Raw genomic sequence first — 25,996 nt, 5'->3', positions numbered from 1 at the left:
GGAGCCGAGCGCAGCGGAGCGGCCTGACCGGTCCGGTCCGGTCCGGTGCGGAGCTAGCGGCGGGTGAGACTAGACAAGACGAGACCGCCCTGGGGGGAGGGGGCGCGGAGCGGAAGTGGCGTTTCCGGTGGGAATCCCCCGGCCTCGCGTCCCGCTCCCCTCCCCGAGTGGTGCCCGGGTCGGGAGGCGCCCTGAGGGGCAGGGCAGGGGTGGTTCTCGGGGGCTGTGAGGGGTGGCCTTCCCCGTTCTCTAGCCTGGGGCCCTGTAAGGGCTCTGGGGCTCCAGGGGGGCTGGATCTGAGCTGCCCCCTCCCCGAAGGGAAGGGCCCCGTGTCCGCCCCCCTGCAGTTTAGTCCTGACTCCCCCCCCAGAGGTGGCGCCTCCTAGAGGGGGAACCCTCCCCGGCTGCCGGGGGTGGGCTCTGTGCCCCATAGGGGAGTACCGGGGCGATAGACCCTGCATGGGGACGGGTGGCGAGGGTGCCCCGTGCGGGGACAGATGGGGAGGGGGTACTGGGGGTGGGTCACGCCCAGGTTACACTTTAATGCCTAACCGCCTCCCTTCCCCCCGCGCGATTCCTGCCATGTCTGGAATTGGTGAAATATTTCACTGAACTTGACCCACCGTCTCTGACCCGCCCCCCAGGACAGGCGGGGCCCATCCCCCCCCAAACATCCCGCGGACACAGAGACCCCTCCCCCACCCGCAACCTGTCAGGAACAGCCGGACAGATTCTGGGAGTCCCCAGCAGAGACTGGAGCCCCCCAGGGGGGCAAATGTGTCTACAGCTCCCAGAAGGGGGGGAGCCACAAGGGGCTGCAGGTCGGGAGTGAGGGGCACTGGCAGGGCTGAGCTAGCAGGGACTGTGGGTCGGGAGTGAGGGGCACCGCAGAGCAGGGATCAGAGGCCCAGGGCTGGGCTAGCAGGGGCTATGGGTCGGGAGTGAGGGGCACTGGCAGAGTAGGGGTGAGGGTAGCAGGGACTGCGGGTCGGGAGTGAGGGGCATTGGCAGAGCGGGGGTGGGGGTAGCAGGGACTGCGGGTCGAGAGTGAGGGGCACCGGCAGAGCGGGAGGGTGGGGGTAGCAGGGGCTGTGGGTCGGGAGTGAGGGGCACCGGCAGAGCGGGAGGGTGGGGGTAGCAGGGGCTGTGCGTCGGGAGTCAGGGGCACCGGCAGAGCGAGAGGGTGGGGGTAGCAGGGGCTGCGGGTTGGGAGTGAGGGGCACCGGCAGAGCGGGAGGGTGGGGGTAGCAGGGGCTGTGGGTCGGGAGTGAGGGGCACCGGCAGAGCGGGAGGGTGGGGGTAGCAGGGGCTGCGGGTCGAGAGTGAGGGGCACCGGCAGAGCGGGAGGGTGGGGGTAGCAGAGGCTGCGGGTTGGGAGTGAGGGGCACTGGCAGAGCGGGGGTGGGGGTAGCAGGGGCTGCGGGTTGGGAGTGAGGGGCACCGGCAGAGCGGGAGGGTGGGGGTAGCAGGGGCTGCGGGTCGAGAGTGAGGGGCACCGGCAGAGCGGGAGGGTGGGGGTAGCAGAGGCTGCGGGTTGGGAGTGAGGGGTACTGGCAGAGCAGGAGGGTGGGGGTAGCAGGGGCTGCGGGTTGGGAGTGAGGGGCACTGGCAGAGCGGGGGTGGGGGTAGCAGGGGTTGCGGGTTGGGAGTGAGGGGCACTGGCAGCGGGGGTGGGGGTAGCAGGGGTTGCGGGTTGGGAGTGAGGGGCACTGGCAGAGCGGGAGGGTGGGGGTAGCAGGGGCTGCGGGTCGGGAGTGAGGGGCACTGGCAGAGCGGGGGTGGGGGTAGCAGGGGCTGCGGGTTGGGAGTGAGGGGCACCGGCAGAGCGGGAGGGTGGGGGTAGCAGAGGGTGCGGGTTGGGAGTGAGGGGCACTGGGGTAGCAGGGGCTGCGGGTCGGGAGTGAGGGGCGCCGGCAGAGCGGGAGGGTGGGGGTAGCAGGGGCTGCGGGTCGGGAGTGAGGGGCACTGGCAGAGCGGGGGTGGGGGTAGCAGGGGCTGCGGGTTGGGAGTGAGGGGCACTGGGGTAGCAGGGGCTGCGGGTCGGGAGTGAGGGGCGCCGGCAGAGCGGGAGGGTGGGGGTAGCAGGGGCTGCGGGTTGGAGTGAGGGGCACTGGCAGAGCGGGGGTGGGGGTAGCAGGGGCTGCGGGTCGGGAGTGAGGGGCACCGGCAGAGCGGGGGTGGGGGTAGCAGGGGCTGCGGGTTGGGAGTGAGGGGCACCGGCAGAGCGGGGGTGGGGGTAGCAGGGGCTGCGGGTTGGGAGTGAGGGGCACTGGCAGAGCGGGGGTGGGGGTAGCAGGGGCTGCGGGTTGGGAGTGAGGGGCACTGGCAGAGCGGGGGTGGGGGTAGCAGGGGCTGCGGGTCGGGAGTGAGGGGCACTGGCAGAGCGGGGGTGGGGGTAGCAGGGGCTGCGGGTCGGGAGTGAGGGGCACTGGCAGAGCGGAGGTGGGGGTAGCAGGGGCTGCGGGTCGGGAGTGAGGGACACTGGCAGAGCGGGGGTGGGGGTAGCAGGGGCTGCGGGTCGGGAGTGAGGGGCACCGGCAGAGCGGGAGGGTGGGCGTAGCAGGGGCTGCGGGTTGGGAGTGAGGGGCACTGGCAGAGCGGGGGTGGGGGTAGCAGGGGCTGCCGGTTGGGAGTGAGGGGCGCCGGCAGAGCGGAGGTGGGGGTAGCAGGGGCTGCGGGTCGGGAGTGAGGGGCGCCGGCAGGCTCTCTCTGTCCTTGGGAGGTCAGTGCTCCCCGGCTGGTGACTGGCGCTGGGGGTTGTGGGTCGGTTGGGCTGGGGGGGGGATGTTGCCGCGGCTCATCACGTCCTGCAGGAAGTTGAGGCTCCGATGAGGCTCTGAGTCTCTTGCTGTAAATAATCTGGGGCCCTCGCTCTGTGTTTCAGCGCAGTGGAGCTGCCTTTCCGGTTGAGGGAGGGGTGCACAGAGGAACCCAGGTGTCCGGGGCCCTGCAGCCCCTGGGGAGGGGGGGATTTGCTGCTTGTAGCCACATCTCAGCATCACCTAGAGGCAGGTACCAGATGGGGAGGCTTGGGGGGTGGGCTGCTGTTCCCTGCTGCGCACCCCGATCCTTACCTCCCCATTGCCCCTCCTTCCTGACCTGCTGCACCATCCCCCTGCTCCCCCCACCTGCTGCCCCCTCAGCCCCCCCTGCTCAGCTGACATTTTCTAGCAGCTTTAGGAAATGCTGAGGGGTCCAATTTCCACCCCCCCAAGGGAGAAGAGGGGGTGAAATTACCCCCCACCCGGTTGCTCTTGGGCTCAGCCAGGCCTGCGGAACTGACAGCCACAGGATCCGGCTGGGCTGCGGGAGGGGGGGACTGTATGGCTATTCCGGAACTGGCCACTGGGGGCCAGTGACTCCTGGGCTAGTGCTCTGTAGGCTCAGACAGACGCCCCCGCCCCCCTGCCCATCTCTGGGCTCCTGCCCTGTCCCAAGGGTGGGGCATGAGTCAAGCTGGCAGTTGGGAGCCCCTCCTTCCCCCCCGCCCGGCCAGGGATGTGAGCCTCTTTGTGCCACACAAACCCTGCATTCATCACGCGCTCACCTCCAGCTCGCACTGGAATGTCTGGGCTGGGCAAGAAGCATGAGGGGTGCAGGAGACACAGGGAGCGTGTGGCCCCCCCTGCTCCCCACAGCCCACCCAGTACATCCAACCCCCAGTACACCCTCCCAAGCACGCTTAGCCACCCCACATCCTCTGTGGGGAGGAGGGGGGTTTGTACCACTGGGGGGGTGGCCTTTCCCATGGTGGGCTGAGACAGGCGCAACTGGAGTGGGGGGCAGGGAGAGATCGAGTCCACAGGGAACAGGGAGGGATCGGGGCCGGTGGGGGGCAGGGAGGGATCGGGGACGGGGAAGGATTGGAGCCGGGGAGGGCGGGGAGGGATCGGGGCCGGTGGGGGGCAGGGAGGGATCGGGGACGGGGAAGGATTGGAGCCGGTGAGGGCGGGGAGGGATCGGGGCCGGTGGGGGGCAGGGAGGGATCGGGGACAGGGAAGGATTGTAGCCGGAGAGGGCGGGGAGGGATCGGGGCCGGTGGGGGGCAGGGAGGGATCGGGGACAGGGAAGGATTGTAGCCGGTGAGGCGGGGAGGGATCGGGGCCGGTGGGGGGCAGGGAGGGATCGGGGACAGGGAAGGATTGTAGCCGGTGAGGGCGGGGAGGGATCGGGGCTGGTGGGGGGCAGGGAGGGATCGGGGACAGGGAAGGATTGGAGCCGGTGAGGGCGGGGAGGGATCGGGGCCGGTGGGGGGCAGGGAGGGATCGGGGACGGGGAAGGATTGGAGCCGGTGAGGGCGGGGAGGGATCGGGGCCGGTGGGGGGCAGGGAGGGATCGGGGACAGGGAAGGATTGTAGCCGGTGAGGGCGGGGAGGGATCGGGGCCGGTGGGGGGCAGGGAGGGATCGGGGACAGGGAAGGATTGGAGCCGGTGAGGGCGGGGAGGGATCGGGGCCGGTGGGGGGCAGGGAGGGATCGGGGACAGGGAAGGATTGTAGCCGGTGAGGGCGGGGAGGGATCGGGGCCGGTGGGGGGCAGGGAGGGATCGGGGACGGGGAAGGATTGGAGCCGGTGAGGGCGGGGAGGGATCGGGGCCGGTGGGGGCAGGGAGGGATCGGGGACGGGGAAGGATTGGAGCCGGTGAGGGCGGGGAGGGATCGGGGCCGGTGGGGGGCAGGGAGGGATCGGGGACGGGGAAGGATTGGAGCCGGTGAGGGCGGGGAGGGATCGGGGCCGGTGGGGGGCAGGGAGGGATCGGGGACGGGGAAGGATTGGAGCCGGTGAGGGCGGGGAGGGATCGGGGCTGGTGGGGGGCAGGGAGGGATCGGGGACGGGGAAGGATTGGAGCCGGTGAGGGCGGGGAGGGATCGGGGCCGGTGGGGGGCAGGGAGGGATCGGGGACGGGGAAGGATTGGAGCCGGTGAGGGCGGGGAGGGATCGGGGCCGGTGGGGGGCAGGGAGGGATCGGGGACGGGGAAGGATTGGAGCCGGTGAGGGCGGGGAGGGATCGGGGCCGGTGGGGGGGCAGGGAGGGATCGGGGACGGGGAAGGATTGGAGCCGGGGAGGGCGGGGAGGGATCGGGGCCGGTGGGGGGCAGGGAGGGATCGGGGACGGGGAAGGATTGGAGCCGGGGAGGGCGGGGAGGGATCGGGGCCGGTGGGGGGCAGGGAGGGATCGGGGACGGGGAAGGATTGGAGCCGGTGAGGGCGGGGAGGGATCGGGGCTGGGGGTTGCTGCCTGCGCCCCTGTGACCTACCCTGGTGTCTTTGGCAGGTGGGTCCCCCCCAGGGGCAGGATGGAGCCAGACGAGCCATACAATGGGGTGAGTGGTGGGGGGAGGGGAGAGCCCCCTGATACCCTATTGCTGAAGGGCCTGCTTGGCCCCAGTCGCCCCCTCTCCCCCGCACAGGTAGGGGGTTAGAATTGGGGGTGGGGCTCCCCAAGGGTCTTCCCACATTGGCCCTTCAATCCCTCCCCCTTTCTGTTCCCCCTGGTGCCCTCTCTGGGCCCCTGCCCCTCTCCCATGGGGCACATCCCACCATCTCTCTCTGCCCCCAGGGCCCGGTGCTGGACGCCCCCAGTGGACCCAGCATGGCCATCATCGGGGCTGAGGACGAGGATTTTGAGAACGACATCGAGCCGGTGAGGGCATGGGGAGGGGGGTTGGAGGAGGGGATGGGGGATCAGGGAGGGGGTGGGACGTGGGGGGGATTGCGGCATGGGGGGCTGGAGGAGGGGATGGGGAGGGGTGGGGCATGGGGGGATTGGAGGTGGGGGGGCTGGAGGAGGGGATGGGGGATTGGGGAGGGGGTGGGGCGTGGGGGGGCTGGAGGAGGGGACAGGGAGGGGTGGGGCGTGGGGGGGATTGGGGTGGGTCTGGAGGAGGGGACGGGAGATCAGGGAAGGGGGGCTCAGCAGGGGCTCAATGCCAGGCTGTGCCCCCCCCCCAGACGCCGGAGGACCACAGCAGCCTGTTCCAGAGCGTGGTGGTGGTGAAGACACACCCGGCCTACCTCATGGCCTTTCTCCAGCATGTGGTTCTGCAGTTCGACTCCTGCCCCATGGTGAGGGGGGGGAACTGGGTGTGAATCCTCCTCCGGGGAGAGGGGCAGAGTCCGGGGGGGCATCAGCTCTCTAGACCTGGTGATGTTTGAGCCCCCCTGGCTGGAGGTCAAAGGTCACTGACCCAATGGGTTAGGTTGGTTCAGTGACCAGGCAATGGCTGGGGGGGCGCTCCTGAGGGCGGGGAATTGAGGCGGGATCCCAGCAGTGGTGGAGGGGCAGCATGGGGAGCACAGACTAGGGGGGTGCCTGGCAGTGGTGGAGGGGCAGCGGGGAAAGCAGGCTGGGGGCTACTGGGCAGTGGGGGGGGCAGCGGGAGAGGCAGGCTGGAGGGGGTACCTGGCAGCAGGGGAGAGGCAGTGAGGGGGGAGGCAGGCTGGGGGGGTACCTGGCAGTGGGGGAGGGGCAGTGATGGGGGACGCGGGCTGGGGGGGTACCTGGCAGCGGGGGAGGGGCAGCAGGGGAGGCAGGCTGGGGGGGTACCTGGCAGTGGGGGAGGGGCAGTGATCGGGGACACGGGCTGGGGGAGTACCTGGCAGCGGGGGAGGGGCAGCAGGGGAGGCAGGCTGGAGGGGGTACCTGGCAGTGGGGGAGGGGCAAAGGGGGAGGCAGGCTGGGGGTGGGGTACCTGGCAGCGGGGGAGGGGCAGCGGGGGAGGCGGACTGGGGATGGGGTACCTGGCAGCGGGGGAGGCAGGCTGGGGGTGGTACCTGGCAGCGGGGGAGGGGCAGAGGGGGAGGTGGGCTGGGAGTGGGGTACCTGGCAGCTGGGGAGGGGCAGTGGGGGAGGCGGGCTGGGGGGGGTACCTGATAGCGGGGGAGGGGCAGCAGAGGAGGTGGGCTGGGGGCGTACCTGGCAGCAGGGGAGGGGCAACGGGGGAGGCAAGCTGGGACTTGCCTGTCCCCCTGGCTCTCAGGTGCCCCCCGTTCTGACCCCCCCATCCCTCCAGCTCTGCTACTTGCACGTGGATCTGATCCGCAGCGCGAGCCCCAAGGAGGGGAAGAAACTCTTCCTGGATTTCTACCACACGTTCCTGGACAAGGCAGGGGTGAGAAACCCCCCGTGGCCCCTGCACTCCCCAGAATGACCCCCCTATCCCTGCAGAATGAGCCCCCCCCAGCTGTTCCTTCTCCCAAGGGTGACCCCAACCATCCCAAGGAACCTGCCCCCCCGTGATTCCATTGGGGCTCCCTCTGAGGGCATCAGACCTACGACCCCCCTACCCCGGATCTCATTCACCCCCTCAGCTGCAGTTCTCAGGCCCCGGGTCCCCTTGGTGCCCCCCTGCCCCCCGGAAATTGACCCTTTGTTCTAACTGCCCCTTCTCTCTCTCTCTCCAGCTCCTGCGTGTCCCCATCCCGGCCCAGGTGCAGTTTGAACTGGGTGAGCGTCGCACTCAGAGCTTGGGGAGAATGGAGATAACCCGCCTCCCAGCCCCGCCCCCCCCAATTCCCTGGGGCCAGATGGGGCAGGGGAGATCCTGAATCCCATTGCTTCCCGGCCCTCAGGGTCACCTCCCGGGCTCACCAACTGCCCCGTAGATGCAGCTGCCTCTGGGATGGGACCTGGCAGTTGTTTACAGCAGCTTTGAACACGGAGCAAGGAGAATCCTGGGGATGGACTAGCAGGGGCTGCTGATCGGGAGTGAGGGGCACTGGCAGGGCTGGGCTGGCAGGGGCTGTGGATCGAGAGTGAGGGGCATCGGCAGAGCTGGGCTGGCAGGGGCTGCGGATCGAGAGTGAGGGGCATCGGCAGAGCTGGGCTGGCAGGGGCTGTGGATCAAGAGTGAGGGGCACCGGCAGGGCTGGGCTGGCAGGGGCTGCGGGTCGGGAGTGAGGGGCATCGGCAGAGCTGGGCTGGCAGGGGCTGCGGATCGAGAGTGAGGGGCACCGGCAGGGCTGGGCTGGCAGGGGCTGCGGGTCGGGAGTGGGGGGCATCGGCAGAGCTGGGCTGGCAGGGGCTGTGGATCGAGAGTGAGGGGCATCGGCAGGGCTGGGCTTGCAGGGGGCTGCGGGTCGGGAGTGAGGGGCACCGGCAGGGCTGGGCTGGCAGGGGCTGCGGATCGAGACTGAGGGGCATCGGCAGGGCTGGGCTGGCAGGGGCTGCGGGTCGGGAGTGAGGGGCACCGGCAGAGCTGGGCTGGCAGGGGGCTGCGGGGCGGGAGGGAGGGGCACCGGCAGGGCTGGGCTGGCAGGGGCTGCGGATCGAGAGTGAGGGGCACCGGCAGGGCTGGGCTGGCAGGGGCTGCGGGTCGGGAGTGAGGGGCACCGGCAGAGCTGGGCTGGCAGGGGGCTGCGGGGCGGGAGGGAGGGGCACCGGCAGGGCTGGGCTGGCAGGGGCTGCGGATTGAGAGTGAGGGGCACCGGCAGGGCTGGACTGGCAGGGGCTGCTGGTCGGCAGTGAGGGGCACCGGCAGGGCTGGGGCGGGGGCAGGGCTGGGCTGACAGGGTCTGCGGGTCGGGAGTGAGGGGCACCGGCAGGGCTGGGCTGGCAGGGGCTGCGGGTTGGGAGTGAGGGGCACCGGCAGGCCTGGGGGGGCTGGCAGAGCTGGGGGTGGCCGTGGGAAAGGCCGGATGGGGGGGTGTAGCCGACCGGGGCCAGGCCCTGCCGAGCTGGCACAGGGAACCACCTGGTGGCCGACGCGCAGCCCTGCAGCCGTCCCTGAATGGCTGAACACCCCCCCCCCTTTGGCCCCCGGGTCCCCCCCCACCTCCTGTGCGGCAGCAGGGAGCTGGCGGATTGACCAGGGGATGTCGCGGGGGAGTTTTGCTGGGACTGGCTGCGTGGGGGGGGCAGAGCAGGGGGTGAGTTTAGGGGAGGGACGGGACCTGTGCCGGGAGGGGGCTGGGGCCAGGTGGGAAACTGGCCAAAGGCTGGAGGAGGAGCCGGGGGAGGGGGTGAGATGCTGGGGGGTCAGTTTGGGGCTGGCTGGGAGCCCCAGGGCTGGGGTCTAAGCTCCCTGCCCCCCAGAGGGACCCGACTGGGGGTCCTGGTTGTACCCACAAACCCAGCTTGGGGCCGTGTTCCTGACACGTAACAAACCTTCTGTGTCTCTGGCTGAGAGTCCCGGGGATCGCGGGAAGTGGGGGGTGCAGGGCCCGACTCCCCCACAGTCCGTGGCAGCCCCCCCCATCACTGGTGTGGACCCCCCCCCACACACACCTGATTTACTAGGAAAGCCCCAGATCTTATTGGGCTGAAGCTGCTGCTGAGACCCAGGATTTGCCTTCACTTCCTGTCCCAAACAGACAGAGAGCTGGGTCCCAGGCCCAGGCGAGGGATCCCCACATACCCAGCCCTGCCCTGCCCCCGCTTGGTGTGTGGCGATCAGGAAATCATGTAAGATCCAGGCTGGGGAGGGGGATGTGGGTCCGGCAGAGGGGAAGTTGGGGGAAGGCTGGGTCCTGGGGGGCTTTGGGAGTTGTCTCTTCCAAATACAGAACCGGGATCCTTCACTCGGCACCGGAAAAGACTCTCAATCCCTGGCTCAGGGCACTGCTGGGGGGAGCTCGCAGCACCAGGGTCCCTGGCTGGGGGCACTGCTGGGGTGAAGCTTGCAGCGCCAGGGTCCCCAGCTGGGGGCACTGCTGTGGGGAAGCTCGCAGCACCAGGTCCTGGCTCAGGGCACTGCTGGGGTGCAGCTCGCAGCACCAGGGTCCCCAGCTCAGCCACTGCGGTGGGGAAGCTCACAGCGCCCTGTTCTCTCCCCACAGACCGGATCCGCCCAGAGCTGCTCCCGGACGAGACCCTGCGCCAGTTCCTGATCGACATCCAGAACTTCCAGGAGCCCGAGATCTCCCGGCAGCTGGAGGATTTCAGGTGGGTCCTGCCAGGGGCTCCCAGGGAGGGTGAAGGGGGAGCGGGTGAGGGCGGGGCGGGCGGCGGGAGGCGGATTGGGGGCGGGCAGGGGCTGGGCCTGGCTCACTGGGGCCCCCCCCAGGTCGAAGCGGATGATGGGGATGACGCCGGGCGAGCAGGAGCTGGCGGAGCTGGAGTCGTATCACACCCGGGATCGCGGGATCCGCGAGGCCAAGGAGAAGCAGCTGGCAGAGCTGCTGCTGGTGCGGCTGGATGAGATGCAGTGAGTGACCCCCCCCCGGGACCCCTACCCCCCTCTGGCAGCCTTCCCAGGTCCCCCCCTGGGACCCCCACCGCCCTCCGCCAGCCTGCCCAGGTCCCCACCCCCCCGGGACTCCCTGGGACCCCCACCCCCCTCCGCCAGCCTGCCCAGGTCCCCACCCCCCCGGGACTCCCTGGGACCCCCACCCCCCTCCACCAGCCTGGCCAGGTTTCCCCCCCCCCGGGACTCCCTGGGACCCCCACCCCCCTCCGCCAGCCTGCCCAGGTCCCCACCCCCCCGGGACTCCCTGGGACCCCGGCCCCCACCCCCCTCCACCAGCCTGGCCAGAGGGGAACCAGCTGTCCCCCCGCCCCGCCCTGCTGTAGCTGCCGGTTGGATCATCCCTGGGGCCGGATAAAGCCCCCGGCCTGGCCCCCTCCCGCTGCTGGAACATGCTTCCCTGCCCCACGGCCAGCCCCAGGGTCAGCGCCCCACGCCGCCATGCCAGTGAGTGCTGGGCCCCTGCTGGGCGGGGGCGGCTTATGCAGAAGGGGTGGAGGGCGGTGGGGCAGTTATCCGGGGGGAGGCTATGCGGGGGGGGGCGGGGGCGGGTTATCCGGGGGCACAGGATACGTAGGGGGGTGGAGGTGGGTTATCCGGGAAGGTGGGTTATGCAGGGGGGCAGGAGCGGGTTATGGTGGGGGGGTTATGTGAGGGGGGCAGGAGCGGGTTATGGTGGGGGGGTTATGTGGGGGGGGGTTATCTGGGGGGACGGGTTATCTGGGGGGGCGGGTTATGCAGGGGGGCAGGAGCGGGTTATGGTGGGGGGGTTATGTGAGGGGGCGGGTTATCTGGGGGGGCGGGGGCTGCTGTGCACAGGACTCGGGGGGGTTATCTGGGGGGGTGGGTTATGCAGGGGGGGCGGGGGCTGCTGTGCACAGGACGGGGGGGTTATCGGGGGGGGCGGGTTATGCGGGGGGGGCGGGGGCTGCTGTGCACAGGACTCGGGGGGGGTTATCTGGGGGGGCGGGTTATGCAGGGGCGGGGGCTGCTGTGCACAGGACTCGGGGGGGGTTATCTGGGGGGGCGGGTTATGCGGGGGGGCGGGGGCTGCTGTGCACAGGACTCGGGGGGGTTATCTGGGGGGGCGGGTTATGCAGGGGCGGGGGCTGCTGTGCACAGGACTCGGGGGGGGGTTATGCAGGGGGGGCGGGTTATGCGGGGGGGTGGGGGCACAGGACTCAGGGGGGGTTATCTGGGGGGCAGGTTACGCAGGGGGGGTGGGGGCTGCTGTGTACAGGACTCGGGGAGGTTATGCAGGGGGGGCGGGTTACGCGGGGGGACGGGGGCTGCTGTGCACAGGACTTGGGGGGGTTATGCAGGGGGGGCGGGTTACGCGGGGGGGGCGGGGGCTGCTGTGCACAGGACTCGGGGGGGGTCAGGTCTCTGGGGTCAGTAAGTGGCCCGGACACCTGGGTTCAGGTTTCCGTTTCTTTTCAGCCCCACGATCTCCAGCGACGAGGAAAAAAGGTAAAACGGGGCGGGGGGGGCATTGTGCCTCCAGGTCTCCAGATGGGGGGGTGAACCTGCCCTCCCCAGCAGGATGGGGGTTGGGGGGGTGGATCACAGGTTCCTCTCACCCCTTTGATGTCCAGGCAGCGATGCCAGATTCTGCAGCTTGGCCCCCCCTGGCCCCACACTGCAGCGCCGGGGGGGGGCCTGATGCCCCATGGGAAATCTGGGGGGGGACTGAGCTGCCTGAACTGGGGTGCAGCCAAGATGTCTGAGATAGAGCCCCACCCCCCCAGAACAGCCCCCCCTGCTGACCCCCCCTGGCACCCCGCCCCACTGATGTGCCCCACCCCCCGAGAACAGCCCCCCCTGCTGACCCCCCCAGCACCCCGCCCCACTGATGTGCCCCACCCCCCCAGAACAGCCCCCCCTGCTGACCCCCCCGGCACCCCGCCCCACTGATGTGCCCCACCCCACCAGCTCCGCGATTTTCGCCGCCATCGTGACCTATATGAAGCACCTGGGCGTTAAAACCAAACTGGGCGAGAGCAAGAAATCGAAAGGGAATTTCTTCCGCAAGAAGGTGAGATGCTGGGTGGGGGCTGGGAGCCAGGACTCCTGGGTTCTCTCCCGGCTCTGGGAGGGGAGTGGGGGCTGGTGGTTAGAGCAGGGGGCTGGGAGCCAGGACTCCTGGGTTCTCTCCCGGCTCTGGGAGGGGAGTGGGGGCTGGTGGTTAGAGCAGGGGGGCTGGGAGCCAGGACTCCTGGGTTCTCTCCCGGCTCTGGGAGGGGAGTTGGGGCTGGTGGTTAGAGCAGGGGGGCTGGGAGCCAGGACTCCTGGGTTCGCTCTCTGGCTGGAGGGGACTCACACCTAGTCCCCCTTGTCCCACCCCCATGGTCCCCTGTGTAGCGTGGGACAATTTGGGAACCGAGCCCTGTCACGGACTCAGATTGTGCCCACGCCTGGCCCTGTGCGGTCCGTGGGGGGGTGCCCCTTTCAGTGCGACAGCCCTTCTCGGGGGGCCACTCTCTCTGGGGGTCAGGCCCCTCCACCTCCTGGAGTCGCACCTCTCTGAGCCTCAGCACGGCTGTCTCTGCCGTGGGCCCCCCAGGGAGTCCCCTCGCTCTGGGCCCCGGGGCCTCCTCACCCCCCGAAGGGGACGATCCCCCCCACCGCCCTGTTCTCTAGCCCGGGGTGACTCTCCCCCAGCGTAACACAGGAGGTTTATTGAGGGTTGAACCCAGCACAGGAAACTCTCCAGCCTCAGGCCTGGCCTCCCTCAGCCCAGCACATCCCAGTCCCCCTGCAGCCAGGGGGGGCTCTGCCTGCTCCCCCTCTCCAGCCCTGAGCCCCCCTGCTTCCCAGCTGGGCCTCCGATACCCCCGGCCCCAAGCCCCCTCTGTCCATTGGCTTCTCTCCAGGGAAACAGGGTCATAAACTGGGTCCCCTGGGTCTCCTCTGGCCCCTCTGGCTGGAGCCGGCTGGTCAGGTCACCGGGATCCTCTCCCCACAGCCCATTGTCCCCCACTGGCCAGAACCGGCTGTGACTCCTGAGCTGGGTCTCCGGGTCACCAGGTCACCAGTCACTGGGGTCTCCATCCTCCAGGCCATCGGCCGGGGTCCCGAGTTCCCTCTCCGGTCCTGTGTCCCAACAAACTCCCTCTCCCCTCCCCTCGTTAACCAGTAACACCCGGGGACACTGAGTCCCACCCCCCTGCATGCACCCCCCTGGAAACCCCCCACTTCATCACAAGCCCCAGTCCTGCTTCCTGACCCACTGACTCACCTTCCCCCCAACTTTGCAGATGCCAGGGAGCCGGAAGCCGGAGGAGCCCCCCAAGCCGCGAAAGGGCTTCAGCCTGTTGGACGCCACGCGCTGGAACCGTGGGGACTCCCACAGTACGTGGGGGTGCCAGGGTCCCTGCCTCCACAGTTCTCTCTGCACCCCACTGGCTCTGCCCCTCCCAACCACCCCAAATCGCTCCCCCCACTGCCCCTTGTGTCCTCTGACTTTCACAGACCCTGGGTCTCCTGTGCACCCATGGGTCTCCCAGGCCAGATTGTCCTGTCCCCACCCTCCTGACTCCCTGTGCCCCTCTGACCCCCGCGGCTCCCTGTGTGCCCCCCAGGTCCCTGTGACCCCTCCTGACTCCCTGTGCACCCCCAACCCACCCAGCTTCCTGTGCACCCTCCAACCCCCCAGCTCCCTGTATGCCCCCCGGGTCCCCGTGACCTCCCGATTCCCCTGACTCCCTATGCCCCCCCAGCTCCCTTTGTGCCCCCCAGCTCCCTGTATGCCCCCCGGATCCCCATGACCTCCTGATCCTCCCGAGTCCCTATGCCCCCCCAGCTCCCTTTGTGCCCCCCAACCCCCCCCCAGCTCCCTGTGTGCCCCCCTGGATCCCCATGACCTCCCGATCCCCCTGACTCCCTATGCCCCCCAGCTCCCTTTGTGCCCCCCAACCCCCCAGCTCCCTGTATGCCCCCCTGCATCCCCATGACCTTCCGATCCTCCCGAGTCCCTATGCCCCCCCAGCTCCCTTTGTGCCCTCCAACCCCCCCCAGCTCCCTTTGTGCCCCCCTGGATCCCCGATCCCCCCAACTCCCTGTGCACCCACCAGCTCCCTTTGTGCCCCCCGATCCCCCCAACTCCCTGTGCGCCCCCCGGGTCCCCGTGACCCCCCGATCCCCCCAACTCCCTGTGCACCCCTGGCTCCCTGTGCCCCCCCAACCCGCCCAACTCCCTGTACCTCCCAACCCCCTGGCTCCCTGTGCACCCCCAACTCTGTGTGTGCCCCCCAGCTCCATGTGTGGCCCCCTGGCTCCCTGTGCCCCCCAACCCCCCCAGCTCCCTGTGTGCCCCCCAACCCCCCCCAGCTCCATGTGTGGCTCCCCATGCCCCCCAATCCCACCAACTCTCTGTGTGCCCCCCAACCCCCCAGCTCCACTTGTGGCCCCCCATCCCCCGACTCTCTTTGCCCCCTCGATCCCCCTCTGACTGCCTGTGCACTGCAACCCCCCCCTAGCTCCATGTGTGCCCCCAAATTTGAAGCTCTGAGCACATCCGAAATCCCCGACTTCCGGGATGTTGTGGGGCACCTTGTCCTACCCCCTGCCCGCTTCTGCTCTGTTCCCAGTGCCCCCCACTCTGTATGAGCCAGGCCGTGCCCTGGGCCCCGCTCAGCTCCCCACGGGCTCTGGGCCCAGGGGGGCCCTGCTGGGGTGCTAGGCCCAGGGGGGCTGTGGGGCTCTGCGGAGGCCCCCCCACTTCTACCCCCTTCAGCCTGTCGCTCTCCCTCGCTCTTCTCTCTTGCAGATTCCGATTTCAGACAAAGCAAAGTCCCCGAGGGTGAAGGTACTGCCCCCCCCAGCCCCATGCATGGCCCCCCCAGGGCACCCAAGCCTGGGCACCTGCCCCCATAACCCCGTTAACTCTCCTCACAAATGGTGTGTCTCCTTCTCACCTGGGGGGCAGGGCTCTGGGCTGCATCCCCTAATACACTAACCCGGTCACCCCAACCATCAGTCACTGACCCTCCATCCCCCCCACTGCCCCAGCTTGCAGCCGCTTCCTCCCGCCCCCCTGTCTGTGTCCAGCGCCACTCGGCTGCGTGTGGAGTTCAGCTGCCTAGTGGTTAGAGCAGGGGGGGTCTGGGAGCCAGGACTCCTGGGTTCACTTCCCAGCTCTGGGAGGGGAGTGGGGGCTGGTGGTTAGAGCAGAGGGGGCTGGGAGCCAGGACTCCTGGGTTCTCTCCCAGCTCTGAGAGGGGAGTGGCAGCTGGTGGTTAGAGCAGAGGGGGCTGGGAGCCAGGACTCCTGGGTTCTCTCCCTGGCTCTGGGAGGGGAGTGGGGGCTGGTGGTTAGAGCGGGGGGGGCTGGGATCCAGGACTCCTGAGTTTGCTTCCGGGCTCTGGGAGGGGAGTGGAGTGTAGTGGTTAAAGCAGGGGGTTCATGCTGATTTGGGGGGTGTCTTTGAGTGACTGACCTGCCCCCACATCTCCCTCCAGCGGAGAAGGCCACGGCCCCAGAGCGGAAGGGTCTCAAGTTGTTGGAGCGCAGCGAGAGCCGGACCAAGGGGGCCACGTCTGGGACCCCAGGGCTTGACCCCCCCGGAGTTTCTGTGACCGTGAACCCCCCTCTGGGGGAGGGGACCGATGGGGAGGGTAAGAGATGAGGGAGGGGCTGGGGAGGACATGGGGGAGAAGGGACCAGACATACGGGGGGGGGTGTGTGGAAGGAGCAGGGGAAGGGAGGAGGGGCTACAGCATTGTGGGGGTTGGTGTTGGCCCCCCAGCAACCATCTCCTGTTCTCCCCCCCTCCCCTCCCAGGGTTGGAGCCCCAGTGTCCCGTGGAGCCGGGGGAGGCCCCCCCCAGCGAGCAGCCCCCCGAGGACAATGCTGAGAACGAGAGGTGAGTCCTGGGGGGGCCACCCTGAGGTGCCTCCCCCCCCGCTCTGTGCTCTGCAGTCCCCTCCCCCGTCTGTCTGTCCCCCTCCCTGCTCTTCACTCCTGCCCCTGCATGCCCCCACCCGGGGATCTCACTAGGGGGCTGACTGCCCCAAGAGGTGGGCGGGGTGGGAGGTTTCACTACAGACTTGCCCCATTCATGGCCCCCCGGCTCTGGGAAGGGAGTGGGGGCTGGTGATTAGAGCAGGGCGGGCTGGGCGCCAGGACTCCTGGATTCTCTCCCTGGTTTGGGGGGGAGTGGTGTCTAGTGGTTAGAGCAGGGGGGAGCTGGGAGCCAGGACCCTTGGGTTCTCTCCCTGGTTCAGGGGGGAGTGGTGTCTAGTGGTTAGAATGCATCTGTCTGTATCATTTGGGGGAGTCCCTCCTGGGCCAGGCAGCCCCCTCCCCCCCAGTTAACACTCCTCTTCTCCTGCTGTTTCTTCCTAGAAAATGGAAAAGGTCGGTGACCCCCCTGGAGCCCCCCTATTTGCATGTTTGTGGGGACAGGCTGGTTCCACAGGGAGAATAATTTATAGACGCCCACGGGCTGAGCTAAGTACCCGGTTCTCATCCTGCCGGGCCCCCTAGCACCCCCTAGCGCCGGGGAGAGAACCCCCCTACTGCCCCCCAGAGTCCCCTAGCACCAGGGAGAGCGCCCCCTACTGCCCCCTAGCGCCCCCTAGTGTTGGGGAGAAGGCCCCCCTACTGCCCCCCTACTGCCCCCTAGCGCCCCCTAGTGTTGGGGAGAAGGCCCCCCTACTGCCCCCCTACTGCTCCCTAGCGCCAGGGAGAGCGCCCCCTACTGCCCCCCAGCGCCCCCTAGTGTCGGGGAGAAGGCCCCCCTACTGCACCCTAGCGCCAGGGAGAGCGCCCCCTACTGCCCCCCAGCGCCCCCTAGTGTCGGGGAGAGCACCTCCTACTGCCCCCTCGAGCTGGGAAGAGCGCCCCCTACTGCCCCCACAGCGCCCCTTAGTGCTGGGGAGAACACCCCCCCTACTGCTCCCTAGCGACGTGCTGGGGCATCGGGCCAGCCCTGACTGCCGGGGAGAGCACCCCCAGAGCACCCCCTAGTGCTGCATTGGGGTGAGCACTAGTGCGAGGGACAGCGCCCCCTACTGAGCCCCCCGCTTCCTGCAGCATGACCCCCTTCCGGAGGCTGGTGCATGGCTGTGGGGCCTTGGTCTGATGCATGAATAACCCCCGCCCCACATCTTCACACCTTGTGCCTGACCTTGTCTCCCAATCCTTGCTTCTCATTGGCTCTTCCACCCCCCTTGCTTCTCCCATTGGTCCATTCGTATCCTCTGTGGCTTCTCCTCCTCTGTGATTGGATGATTCTGTCTCCCATGGCTGGTTACTATGCCCCCCTCATGTCTGGTTGGTTTGTGGGTTCCCCCTCCCCCTTCATGGCTGGTCCTATCTGGGACTCCCCTGTCCACGCCCCACCCCTCCTTGGCTGGTCCGGTCCGTGGCTGGTCCGGTCCTTGTCTCCCCCGTCTGTGGCTGGTCCCGTCCTTGTCCCCCTGTCCGTGGCTGGTCTGGTCCGTGTCACCCCCGTCCTTGGCTGGTCCCCCCACCCATGGCTGGTCTCTGTCCCCTGGTCCGTGGCTGCTCCGGTCTCCGTCCCCCCGTCCGTCGCTGCTCCGGTCCTTGTCCCCCTGTCCGTGGCTGGTCTGGTCCGTGTCACCCCCGTCCTTGGCTGGTCCCCCCACCCATGGCTGGTCTCTGTCCCCTGGTCCGTGGCTGCTCCGGTCTCCGTCCCCCCATCCGTCGCTGCTCCGGTCCTTGTCCCCCTGTCCGTGGCTGGTCTGGTCTCCGTCCCCCGGTCTGTGGCTGGTCCGGTCCGTGGCTGCTCCGGTCTCCGTCCCCCCGTCCGTGGCTGCTCCGGTCTCCGTCCCCTGGTCCGTGGCTGGTTCGGTCCTTGTCCCTCTGTCCGTGGCTGGTCTGGGCTCTGTCCCCCGGTCTGTGGCTGCTCCGGTCCGTGGCTGCTCCGGTCCTTGTCCCCCCGTCCGTGGCTGGTCCGGTCTCTGTCCCCCCGTCCGTGGCTGGTCCGGTCCATGGCTGGTCCTGTCTCCATCCCCCCGTCCGTGGCTGGTCCGGTCTCCGTCTCCCCGTCCGTGGCTGGTCTCTGTCCCCCCCGTCTGTGGCTGGTCCGCTCTCTGTCCCCCCGTCCGTGGCTGGTCCGGCCCGTGGCTGATCTCTGTCCCCCCGCCCGTGGCTGGTCCGATCTCTGTCCCCCCGCCCGTGGCTGGTCCGGTCTCTGTCCCCCCGTCTGTGGCTGGTCCGGTCCGTGGCTGGTCCATTTCCCCCGTCCGTGGCTGGTCCGATCTCTGTCCCCCCGCCCGTGGCTGGTCCGTGTCCCCCGTCCGTGGCTGTCCGCGCCCGCAGGCTGTCGGGGAGGCTGGGCCGGTCGGAGAGCCTGCGTGTGACCGAGCGGAAGCGCTCGCAGCGCGGCTCGGCCAAGGGGAAGCAGCCGCGTTCCCGCAGCGACGTGGACCTCGAGGCGGCCGCCCGCGCCGGGGAGCTGCAGGAGAGACCCCCCCTGGGGCCGGGGTGCCCGAGGCCCAGCAGCGTCACGTAGGTGCCAGGGAGCCCCCAGCCCACGGATTCACCCTTCGCAGGCCGGCGGAGTGGGGGGGGCTGGGGGCAGGGGCTTGCGGGGGCCTTGGGGCGCAGCCCTCCCTGCTCTCACCCACCCTCTCCCCACAGCCCGGAGCCCGGGGGGGCTGGGGGAGGGGAGCCCCCGCCGTCCTTTCTGCTTCCCCAGTCTGAGGAGACTGAGCCGCGCGTTTCGGAGCTGGAGCCGGAGCCGCCGACCTGGCGCCAGCGGGTCCCACCCGACGCCCTCCTCAGGCTGAAGAAAGGAGAAGTCAAGCGGCAGGAGGTCATCAACGGTGGGTGGGGAGAGACCTCGGCCCCAGAGTGCCACCCCTGACTCCCCCCGGCCCCCCAAATCCTCCTAGCTCCCTGAGTCCCCCAGGCCCCCCAAATCCTTCTAGCTCCCTGACTCCCCCTGGCCCCCCAAATCCTCCTGGCCCCCCAACTCCCAGCCCCTGATTCCTGCCCCCCTCTCTCCCCCGTCCCCGCACTCCCTGGCTCCCGCACCCCAACTCCTCCCCAGCCCCCTGATTCCTGCCCCCAACTCCCCCCAGCCACCCAAATCCCCCTAGCCCCTTGATTCCTGTCCCCTCCACTCCCTGGCTCCCACCCCCAGCCCCCCAAGTCCCTCGTGGCACCCCGATTTCTGCCCCTGCCCCCCAACTCCTCCCCATCCCTGCCCCCGGACTCCTGCCCATGGCCCCCCAGTTTCCCCACACAGTCCCCCAACAACTGCCCAGCTTTCCACACATCCCCAGACCCCCACAACTCTCCAAGTTTCCCCCAAACCTGGCACCCCCCTGTCGGGGAGTGGAGTGAGAGCCCCCAGCCTGACCCCCCGTGCCCCCCCAGAGCTGTTCCTCACCGAACACGCCCACGTGCGGATGCTGCGGGTGCTGCTGGAGCTTTTCTACCAGCCGCTGCTCAGCGAGGGATTCTTCCAGGAGCCCGAGCTGGCCAACATCTTCCCCGGCCTGGACGACCTGATGGACGCGCACAGTGAGCGGGGCTGTGGGGGGACCACATGCAAAGTGTGGGGCTGGGGGCAGGGTGGGGGTATGGCTGGGGGCAGGGAGTGTGGGCAGGGGGTATGGCTGGCGAGGGGCAGGGGGTATGGCTGGGGGAGGGTGGGAGCAGGGAGCACGGACGGGGTGTCGCTGGGGGGGTATGGCTGGGGCTGGGGGGTGCTGGCTGGCTCTGATCCCCCCCAACCCCCGCCCCCCCCGCAGCCCTGTTCCTTGAGAGCCTGAAGAAGCTTCGGGAGGAGAGCGACTGCGTCATCGCTGAGATCGGGGACACGCTGCTGGCCCGGGTACGGGGGGCGGTAACCGGGGGGGGCGGGGAGCCCGGGCTGGGGGCGGGGGGGCGGTAACTGGGGGGGGGCGGGGAGCCCGGGCTGGGGGCGGGGGGGCGGTAACCGGGGGGGGCGGGGAGCCCGGGCTGGGGGCGGGGGGGAGTAACCTGGGGGGGCGGGGAGCCCGGGCTGGGGGCGGGGGGGGCAGAGCCACAGGCAGGTGACGCCCCCTCTGCCCCCCCAGTTTGACGGCACCGAGGGCAGCTGGTTCCAGAAGCTCTCGGCCCGGTTCTGCAGCCGCCAGTCGTTCGCGCTGGAGCAGCTCAAGGCCAAGCAGCGCCGGGAGCCGCGTTTCAGCCAGTTCATCCAGGTACGGGGCCTGGCCCTGCGCCCCCCCGGCCCTGCGCCCCCCCCGGCCTGCGCCTGCCCAGCCCAGCCCAGCCCCCCGGCCCACGTCCTCCCCAGTCCCGCCCAGCCCCCCGGCCCGCGCCCGCCCAGCCCAGCCCCCCGGCCCACGTCCCCCCCAGTCCCGCCCAGCCCCCCGGCCTGCGCCCACCCAGCCGCCCAGCCCAGCCCCCCGGCCCGCGCCCCCCCCGGCCCTTCCCGGCCCTGCGCCTGCCCAGCCCAGCCTCCCGGCCCGTGCCCCCCCCGGTCCCGCCCAGCCCCCCGGCCCTGCGCCCGCCCAGCCCAGCCCCCCGGCCCACGCCCCCCACGGCCCTGCACCCCCCCAGCCCTTCCCAGCCCCCCGGCCCTGCGCCCACCCGGCCCTTCCCAGCCCCCCAGCCTGCGGCCCCACATCCCTGCACCCCCCCGGCCCTTCCCGGCCCTGCGCCTGCCCAGCCCAGCCTCCCGGCCCGTGCCCCCCCCCGGTCCCGCCCAGCCCCCCGGCCTGCGCCCGCCCAGCCCAGCCCCCCGGCCCACGCCCCCCACGGCCCTGCACCCCCCCAGCCCTTCCCAGCCCCCCGGCCCTGCGCCCACCCGGCCCTGCACCCCCCCCAGCCCTGCGCCCGCCCAGCCCAGCCCCCGGCCCGCGCCCCCCACATCGCTGCACCCCCCCCGGCCCTTCCCGGCCCTGCGCCTGCCCAGCCCAGCCTCCCGGCCCGTGCCCCCCCCCCCGGTCCCGCCCAGCCCCCTGGCCTGCGCCCGCCCAGCCCAGCCCCACGGCCCTGCACCCCCTCAGCCCTTCCCAGCCCCCCGGCCCCGCGCCCGCCCAGCCCAGCCCCACGGCCCGCGCCCGGCCAGCCCAGCCCCACGGCCCGCGCCCCCCACGGCCCTGCGCCCGCCCAGCCCAGCCCCCCGGCCCTGCACCCCCCCGGCCCTTCCCAGCCCCCCGGCCCGTGCCCTCCCAGCCCTGCACCCCCCTGACCCTTCCCAGCTCCCCAGCCCCCCCCGGCCAGCCCCTCCCGGCTCTGCCCAGCCCCCCTGGCCCTGTACCCCCTGGCCTTGCCCAGCCTCCCTGGCCCTGTACCCCCTGGCCTGGCCAAGCCCCCCCTGGCCTGCACCTCCTCCAGCCCTGCCCAGCCCCCCTGGCCTGCGCCCCCCGGCCCTGCCCAGCCCCCCTGACCTGCTCCCCTCGGCCCTCCAGCTCTCAGCCCCCCCCGGCCCTGCCCAGCCCCCCCCGGCCAGCCCCCCCCGGCCCTGCCCAGCCTCCCTGGCCCTGTACCCCCCGGCCTTGCCCAGCCCCCCCTGGCCTGCACCTCCTCCAGCCCTGGCCTGCGCCCCCCGGCCCTGGCCAGCCTCCCCGGCCCTGCGCCTCCTGGTTCTGCCCAGCCCCCCCGGCCCTGGCCCTGGCCCTGGCCCTGCCCAGCCCCCCTGGCCTGCTCCCCTCGGCCCTCCAGCTCTCAGCCCACACCTGCGCCCCCCGGCCCTGCCCAGCCCCCCTGGCCCTGTACCCCCTGGCCTTGCCCAGCCCCCCCTGGCCTGCACCTCCTCCAGCCCTGCCCAGCCTCCCTGGCCCTGCGCCTCCTGGCCCTGGCCAGCCTCCCCGGCCCTGGCCCTGCCCAGCCCCCCTGGCCTGCGCCCCCCGGCCCTGCCCAGCCCCCCTGGCCCTGCGCCGCCCGGCCCTGCCCAGCCCCCCTGGCCTGCGCCCCCCAGCCCTCCAGCTCCCAGCCCGCACCTGCACCCCCCGGCCCTGCCCAGCCTCCCCAGCCTTCCTCCCGGCCTTGCCCAGCCCCCCTGACCCTGCACAGGCCCCTGGCCCCCAGCCTTCCACCCGGCCCTGCACAGGCCCCCAGCCCGCCCCCCGGCCCTGCACAGCACCCTGGCCCTGCACCCTCCAGCTCCCAGCCTGCCACCTGGCCCTGCACAGCCCCCGGCCCTGTGCCCCCTGGCCTACCCCACATCCCTGCACCTCCTGTAGGCAGCTGGAGCAGCCCCCCCCCGAGTCACACCCCCTGATTGCCACCACATAGACACTGGTGCAATACACAGGGAAACTGAGGCACAGGCAGCTCTCATGCAGAACATTCAGACTCACATAGGCTCACATAGAACATAACAAGGGAAAATCTCCACTTCCTCACGCCCCAGCCCCCAGCCTGCCCCCCCGGCCCTGCCCAGCCCCCTGCCCTGCCCCGCCCCGTCCCAGCGGCCTGTCCCCGCAGGAGGCGGAGAGCCAGGCTCGCTGCCGGAGGCTGCAGCTGAAGGACATCATCCCCATCGAGATGCAGCGGCTCACCAAGTACCCGCTGCTGCTGGAGAACATCGCCAAGTACACGGGTGAGGGGCCGCGGGGGCAGGAGGTGCCATGGGGGAAGAGGAAAGGGGGGCTGGCTGAGGGCTGCAGGAAGGGGGAGTGGGGCAGGGCCTGGCTGGGGGGCAGCCAGGGGTTGGCTGGGGGCAGGGGGGTGGGACAGGGCCTGGCTGGGGGGCAGCTGGGGGCTGGCTGGGGGCAGGGGGGTGGGACAGGGCCTGGCTGGGGGGGAAGCTGGGGCTGGCTGGGGGCAGGGGGGGTGGGACCGGGACTGGCTGGGGGGCAGCCGGGGCCTGGCTGGGGGCAGGGGGGGTGGGACCGGGACTGGCTGGGGGCTGGCTGGGGGCAGGGGGGGTGGGACCGGGACTGGCTGGGGGCAGCAGGGGGGGTGGGACCGGGACTGGCTGGGGGGCGGCCGGGGGCTAGCTGGGGGTTGGCTGGGGGCAGGGCGGTGGGAGCGGGACTGGCTGGGGGGCGGCCGGGGGGCTGGGACCGGGACTGGCTGGGGGGCGGCCGGGGACTGGCTGGGGGGCGGCCGGGGGGCTGGGACCGGGACTGGCTGGGGGGCGGCCGGGGGCTGGCTGGGGGGCGGGGGGGGTGGGACCGGGACTGGATGGGCGGTGGCCGGGGGCTGGCTGGGGGCAGGGGGGGTGGGACCGGGACTGGCTGGGGGGCGGCCGGGGGCTGGCTGGGGGCAGGGGGGGTGGGACCGGGACTGGCTGGGGGCAGCAGGGGGGGTGGGAGCGGGACTGGCTGGGGGGCGGCTGGAGGCTGGCTGGGGGCAGGGGGGTGGGACCGGGCCTGGCTGGGGGGCGGCCGGGGGCTGGCTGGGGGCAGGGGGGTGGGACAGGGCCTGGCTGGGGGGCGGCTGGGGGCTGGCTGGGGGCAGGGGGGTGGGACCGGGACTGGCTGGGGGGCGGCTGGGGGCTGGCTGGGGGCAAGGGGGTGGGACAGGGCCTGGCTGGGGGGAGCCTGGGGGCTGGCTGGGGGCAGGGGGATGGGACCGGGACTGGCTGGGGGGCTGGCCGGGGGCTGGCTGGGGGCAGGGGGGTGGCACAGGGCCTGGCTGGGGGGCGGCCGGGGGCTGGCTGGGGGCAGGGCCTGTCTGGGGGGCGGCCGGGGGCTGGCTGGGGGGCGGCCAGGGGCAGGGCCTGGCTGGGGGGCGGCTGGGGGGCGGCCGGGGGCTGGCTGGGGGCAGGGGCTGGGACCGGGCCTGGCGGGGGGGCGGCCGGGGGCTGGCGGGGGGGCGGCCGGGGGCTGGCTGGGGGCAGGGGGGTGGGACCGGGACTGGCTGGGGGGCGGCCGGGGGCTGGCTGGGGGCAGGGGGGTGGGACCGGGACTGGCGGGGGGGCGGCCGGGGGCTGGCGGGGGGGCGGCCGGGGGCGTGGTCTGACCCAGCCGGTCCCTGCAGAGGCGCAGGAGGAGCGGGCGAAGGTGCAGCGGGCGGCCGAGTGCTGTCGGCAGATCCTCAACCACGTCAACCAGGAGGTGCGGTCCATGGAGAACCTCATGGTGAGCCCCCCCCCCCGCCGTCTTTCTGGCCATGCCTGGCCACCCTCCACACCCCCACCCCCACTTAACGCCCCCAGCCCTCCAGCCGGCCTTAACACCCCCCCCTCCCCGCGTCCGTCCAGCCGGCCTTAACGCTCCCCCTCCCCGTCCGTCCAGCCGGCCTTAACGCCCCCCCCCCCCCGCATCCGTCCAGCCGGCCTTAACGCCCCCCCCCCCCCGCATCCGTCCAGCCGGCCTTAATGCTCCCCCCCCCGGCCGTCCAGCCGGCCTTAACGCTCCCCCCCCCCGGCCGTCCAGCCGGCCTTAACGCCCCCCCCCCCCCCCCGGCCGTCCAGCCGGCCTTAACACTCCCCCCCCGGCCGTCCAGCCGGCCTTAACGCATTGACGGGGGATGTCGCGGGGGAGTTTTGCTGGGACTGGCTGCGTGGGGGGGGCAGAGCAGGGGGTGAGTTTAGGGGAGGGACGGGACCTGTGCCGGGAGGGGGCTGGGGCCAGGTGGGAAACTGGCCAAAGGCCGGAGGAGGAGCCGGGGGAGGGGGTGAGATGCTGGGGGGTCAGTTTGGGGCTGGCTGGGAGCCCCAGGGCTGGGGTCTAAGCTCCCTGCCCCCCAGAGGGACCCGACTGGGGGTCCTGGTTGTACCCACAAACCCAGCTTGGGGCCGTGTTCCTGACACGTAACAAACCTTCTGTGTCTCTGGCTGAGAGTCCCGGGGATCGCGGGAAGTGGGGGGTGCAGGGCCCGACTCCCCCACAGTCCGTGGCAGCCCCCCCATCCAGCCAGCCTTAACCCCCCCCCCCCCCCCCCGCCCCCGCAGAAGCTGAAGGACTATCAGAAGCGCCTGGATCTCTCCAGTCTGAAGCAGAGCTCGGACCCGCTGCTCAGCGAGTTTAAGGTGGGGCCTTGCCCAGCCAGAGGGGTAGGGGGCTGGCTGGGGGTGGGGGGACACTGGGGGCGAGGTGCTGGCTGTGGGGTCAGGGGGGCACTGTGGGTGGGGCACTGGCTATGGGGTCAGGGGTACACTAAGGGATGGGGGGGCTGGCTGTGGGGTCAGGGAGGCACTGGGGCGGGGCGCTGTCTATGGGGTCAGAGGGGCACTGTGGGTGGGGCACTGGTAATGGGGTCAGGGGTACACTGGGGGCGGGCGGCTGGCTATGGGGTCAGGGGTACACTAAGGGATGGGGGGGCTGGCTGTGGGGTCAGGGAGGCACTGGGGCGGGGCGCTGTCTATGGGGTCAGAGGGGCACTGTGGGTGGGGCACTGGTAATGGGGTCAGGGGTACACTAGGGGGCGGGCGGCTGGGTATGGGGTCAGGGGTACACTAAGGGACAGGGGGGCTGGCTGTAGGGTCAGGGGGATCTGTTCCCATCTAACACTCCCCCCCCCCCAGAACATGGATATCACCAAGCGGAACCTGGTGCACGAGGGGGGGCTGACCTGGCGCGTCAGTAAGGACAAGGCTGTGGGTGAGTGACGGGGGTTGGGGGGGCAGGGAGGTGGGGGGGCGGGACTCAGGGAGTTGGGGGGTGAGTACCCTGGTGGCAGGAGGCACATGGAGCTGTGAGGGGTGGGGGGCTTGGAACTGGGAGGTAGATGGGGGGGCTCCGGGAGCTGGGAAGCGCCTCCCCCGCTGACCCCCACTGCCCCCCCAGACGTGCACGTGCTGCTCCTGGACGACATCCTGGTGCTGCTGCAACGGCAGGAGGAGCGGCTGGTTCTTCGGTGCCACAGCCGCCCCCCCGGCCCCACACCTGAGCCCCGGCAGGTCCTGAGCCCCATCATCAAACTCAGCTCTGCCATGACCCGCGACGTGGCCACAGG

General features: G+C 71.2%; 1 protein-coding gene across 1 annotated transcript; it reads left to right on the top strand.

Annotated features, from left to right (window-relative positions):
* On the top strand, positions 1–25,992 carry ARHGEF1 (Rho guanine nucleotide exchange factor 1; the record flags this gene model as incomplete). Its single annotated transcript, XM_030543088.1, has 26 exons — positions 1–63; positions 2,890–3,012; positions 5,275–5,323; positions 5,560–5,643; positions 5,952–6,065; positions 7,013–7,111; positions 7,404–7,446; positions 9,777–9,882; positions 10,004–10,144; positions 11,624–11,653; positions 12,116–12,218; positions 13,441–13,534; positions 14,952–14,990; positions 15,643–15,798; positions 15,965–16,046; positions 16,529–16,540; positions 18,470–18,658; positions 18,791–18,975; positions 19,532–19,678; positions 19,909–19,991; positions 20,218–20,343; positions 22,577–22,691; positions 24,077–24,177; positions 24,993–25,070; positions 25,566–25,641; positions 25,828–25,992. Coding segments are annotated over exons 3-26 (2,395 nt in total), but the record flags the coding sequence as incomplete, so codon positions are not given.
* Between the last annotated feature and the right edge of the window lie 4 nt (positions 25,993–25,996).

The sequence above is a fragment of the Gopherus evgoodei genome, unplaced genomic scaffold (assembly GCF_007399415.2).
Source record: "Gopherus evgoodei ecotype Sinaloan lineage unplaced genomic scaffold, rGopEvg1_v1.p scaffold_304_arrow_ctg1, whole genome shotgun sequence".
In the NCBI taxonomy this organism is placed as follows: domain Eukaryota; kingdom Metazoa; phylum Chordata; order Testudines; family Testudinidae; genus Gopherus; species Gopherus evgoodei.
Note: the sequence above shows the minus strand (reverse complement) of the source record. Positions and strands in the feature narration are given on the sequence as shown.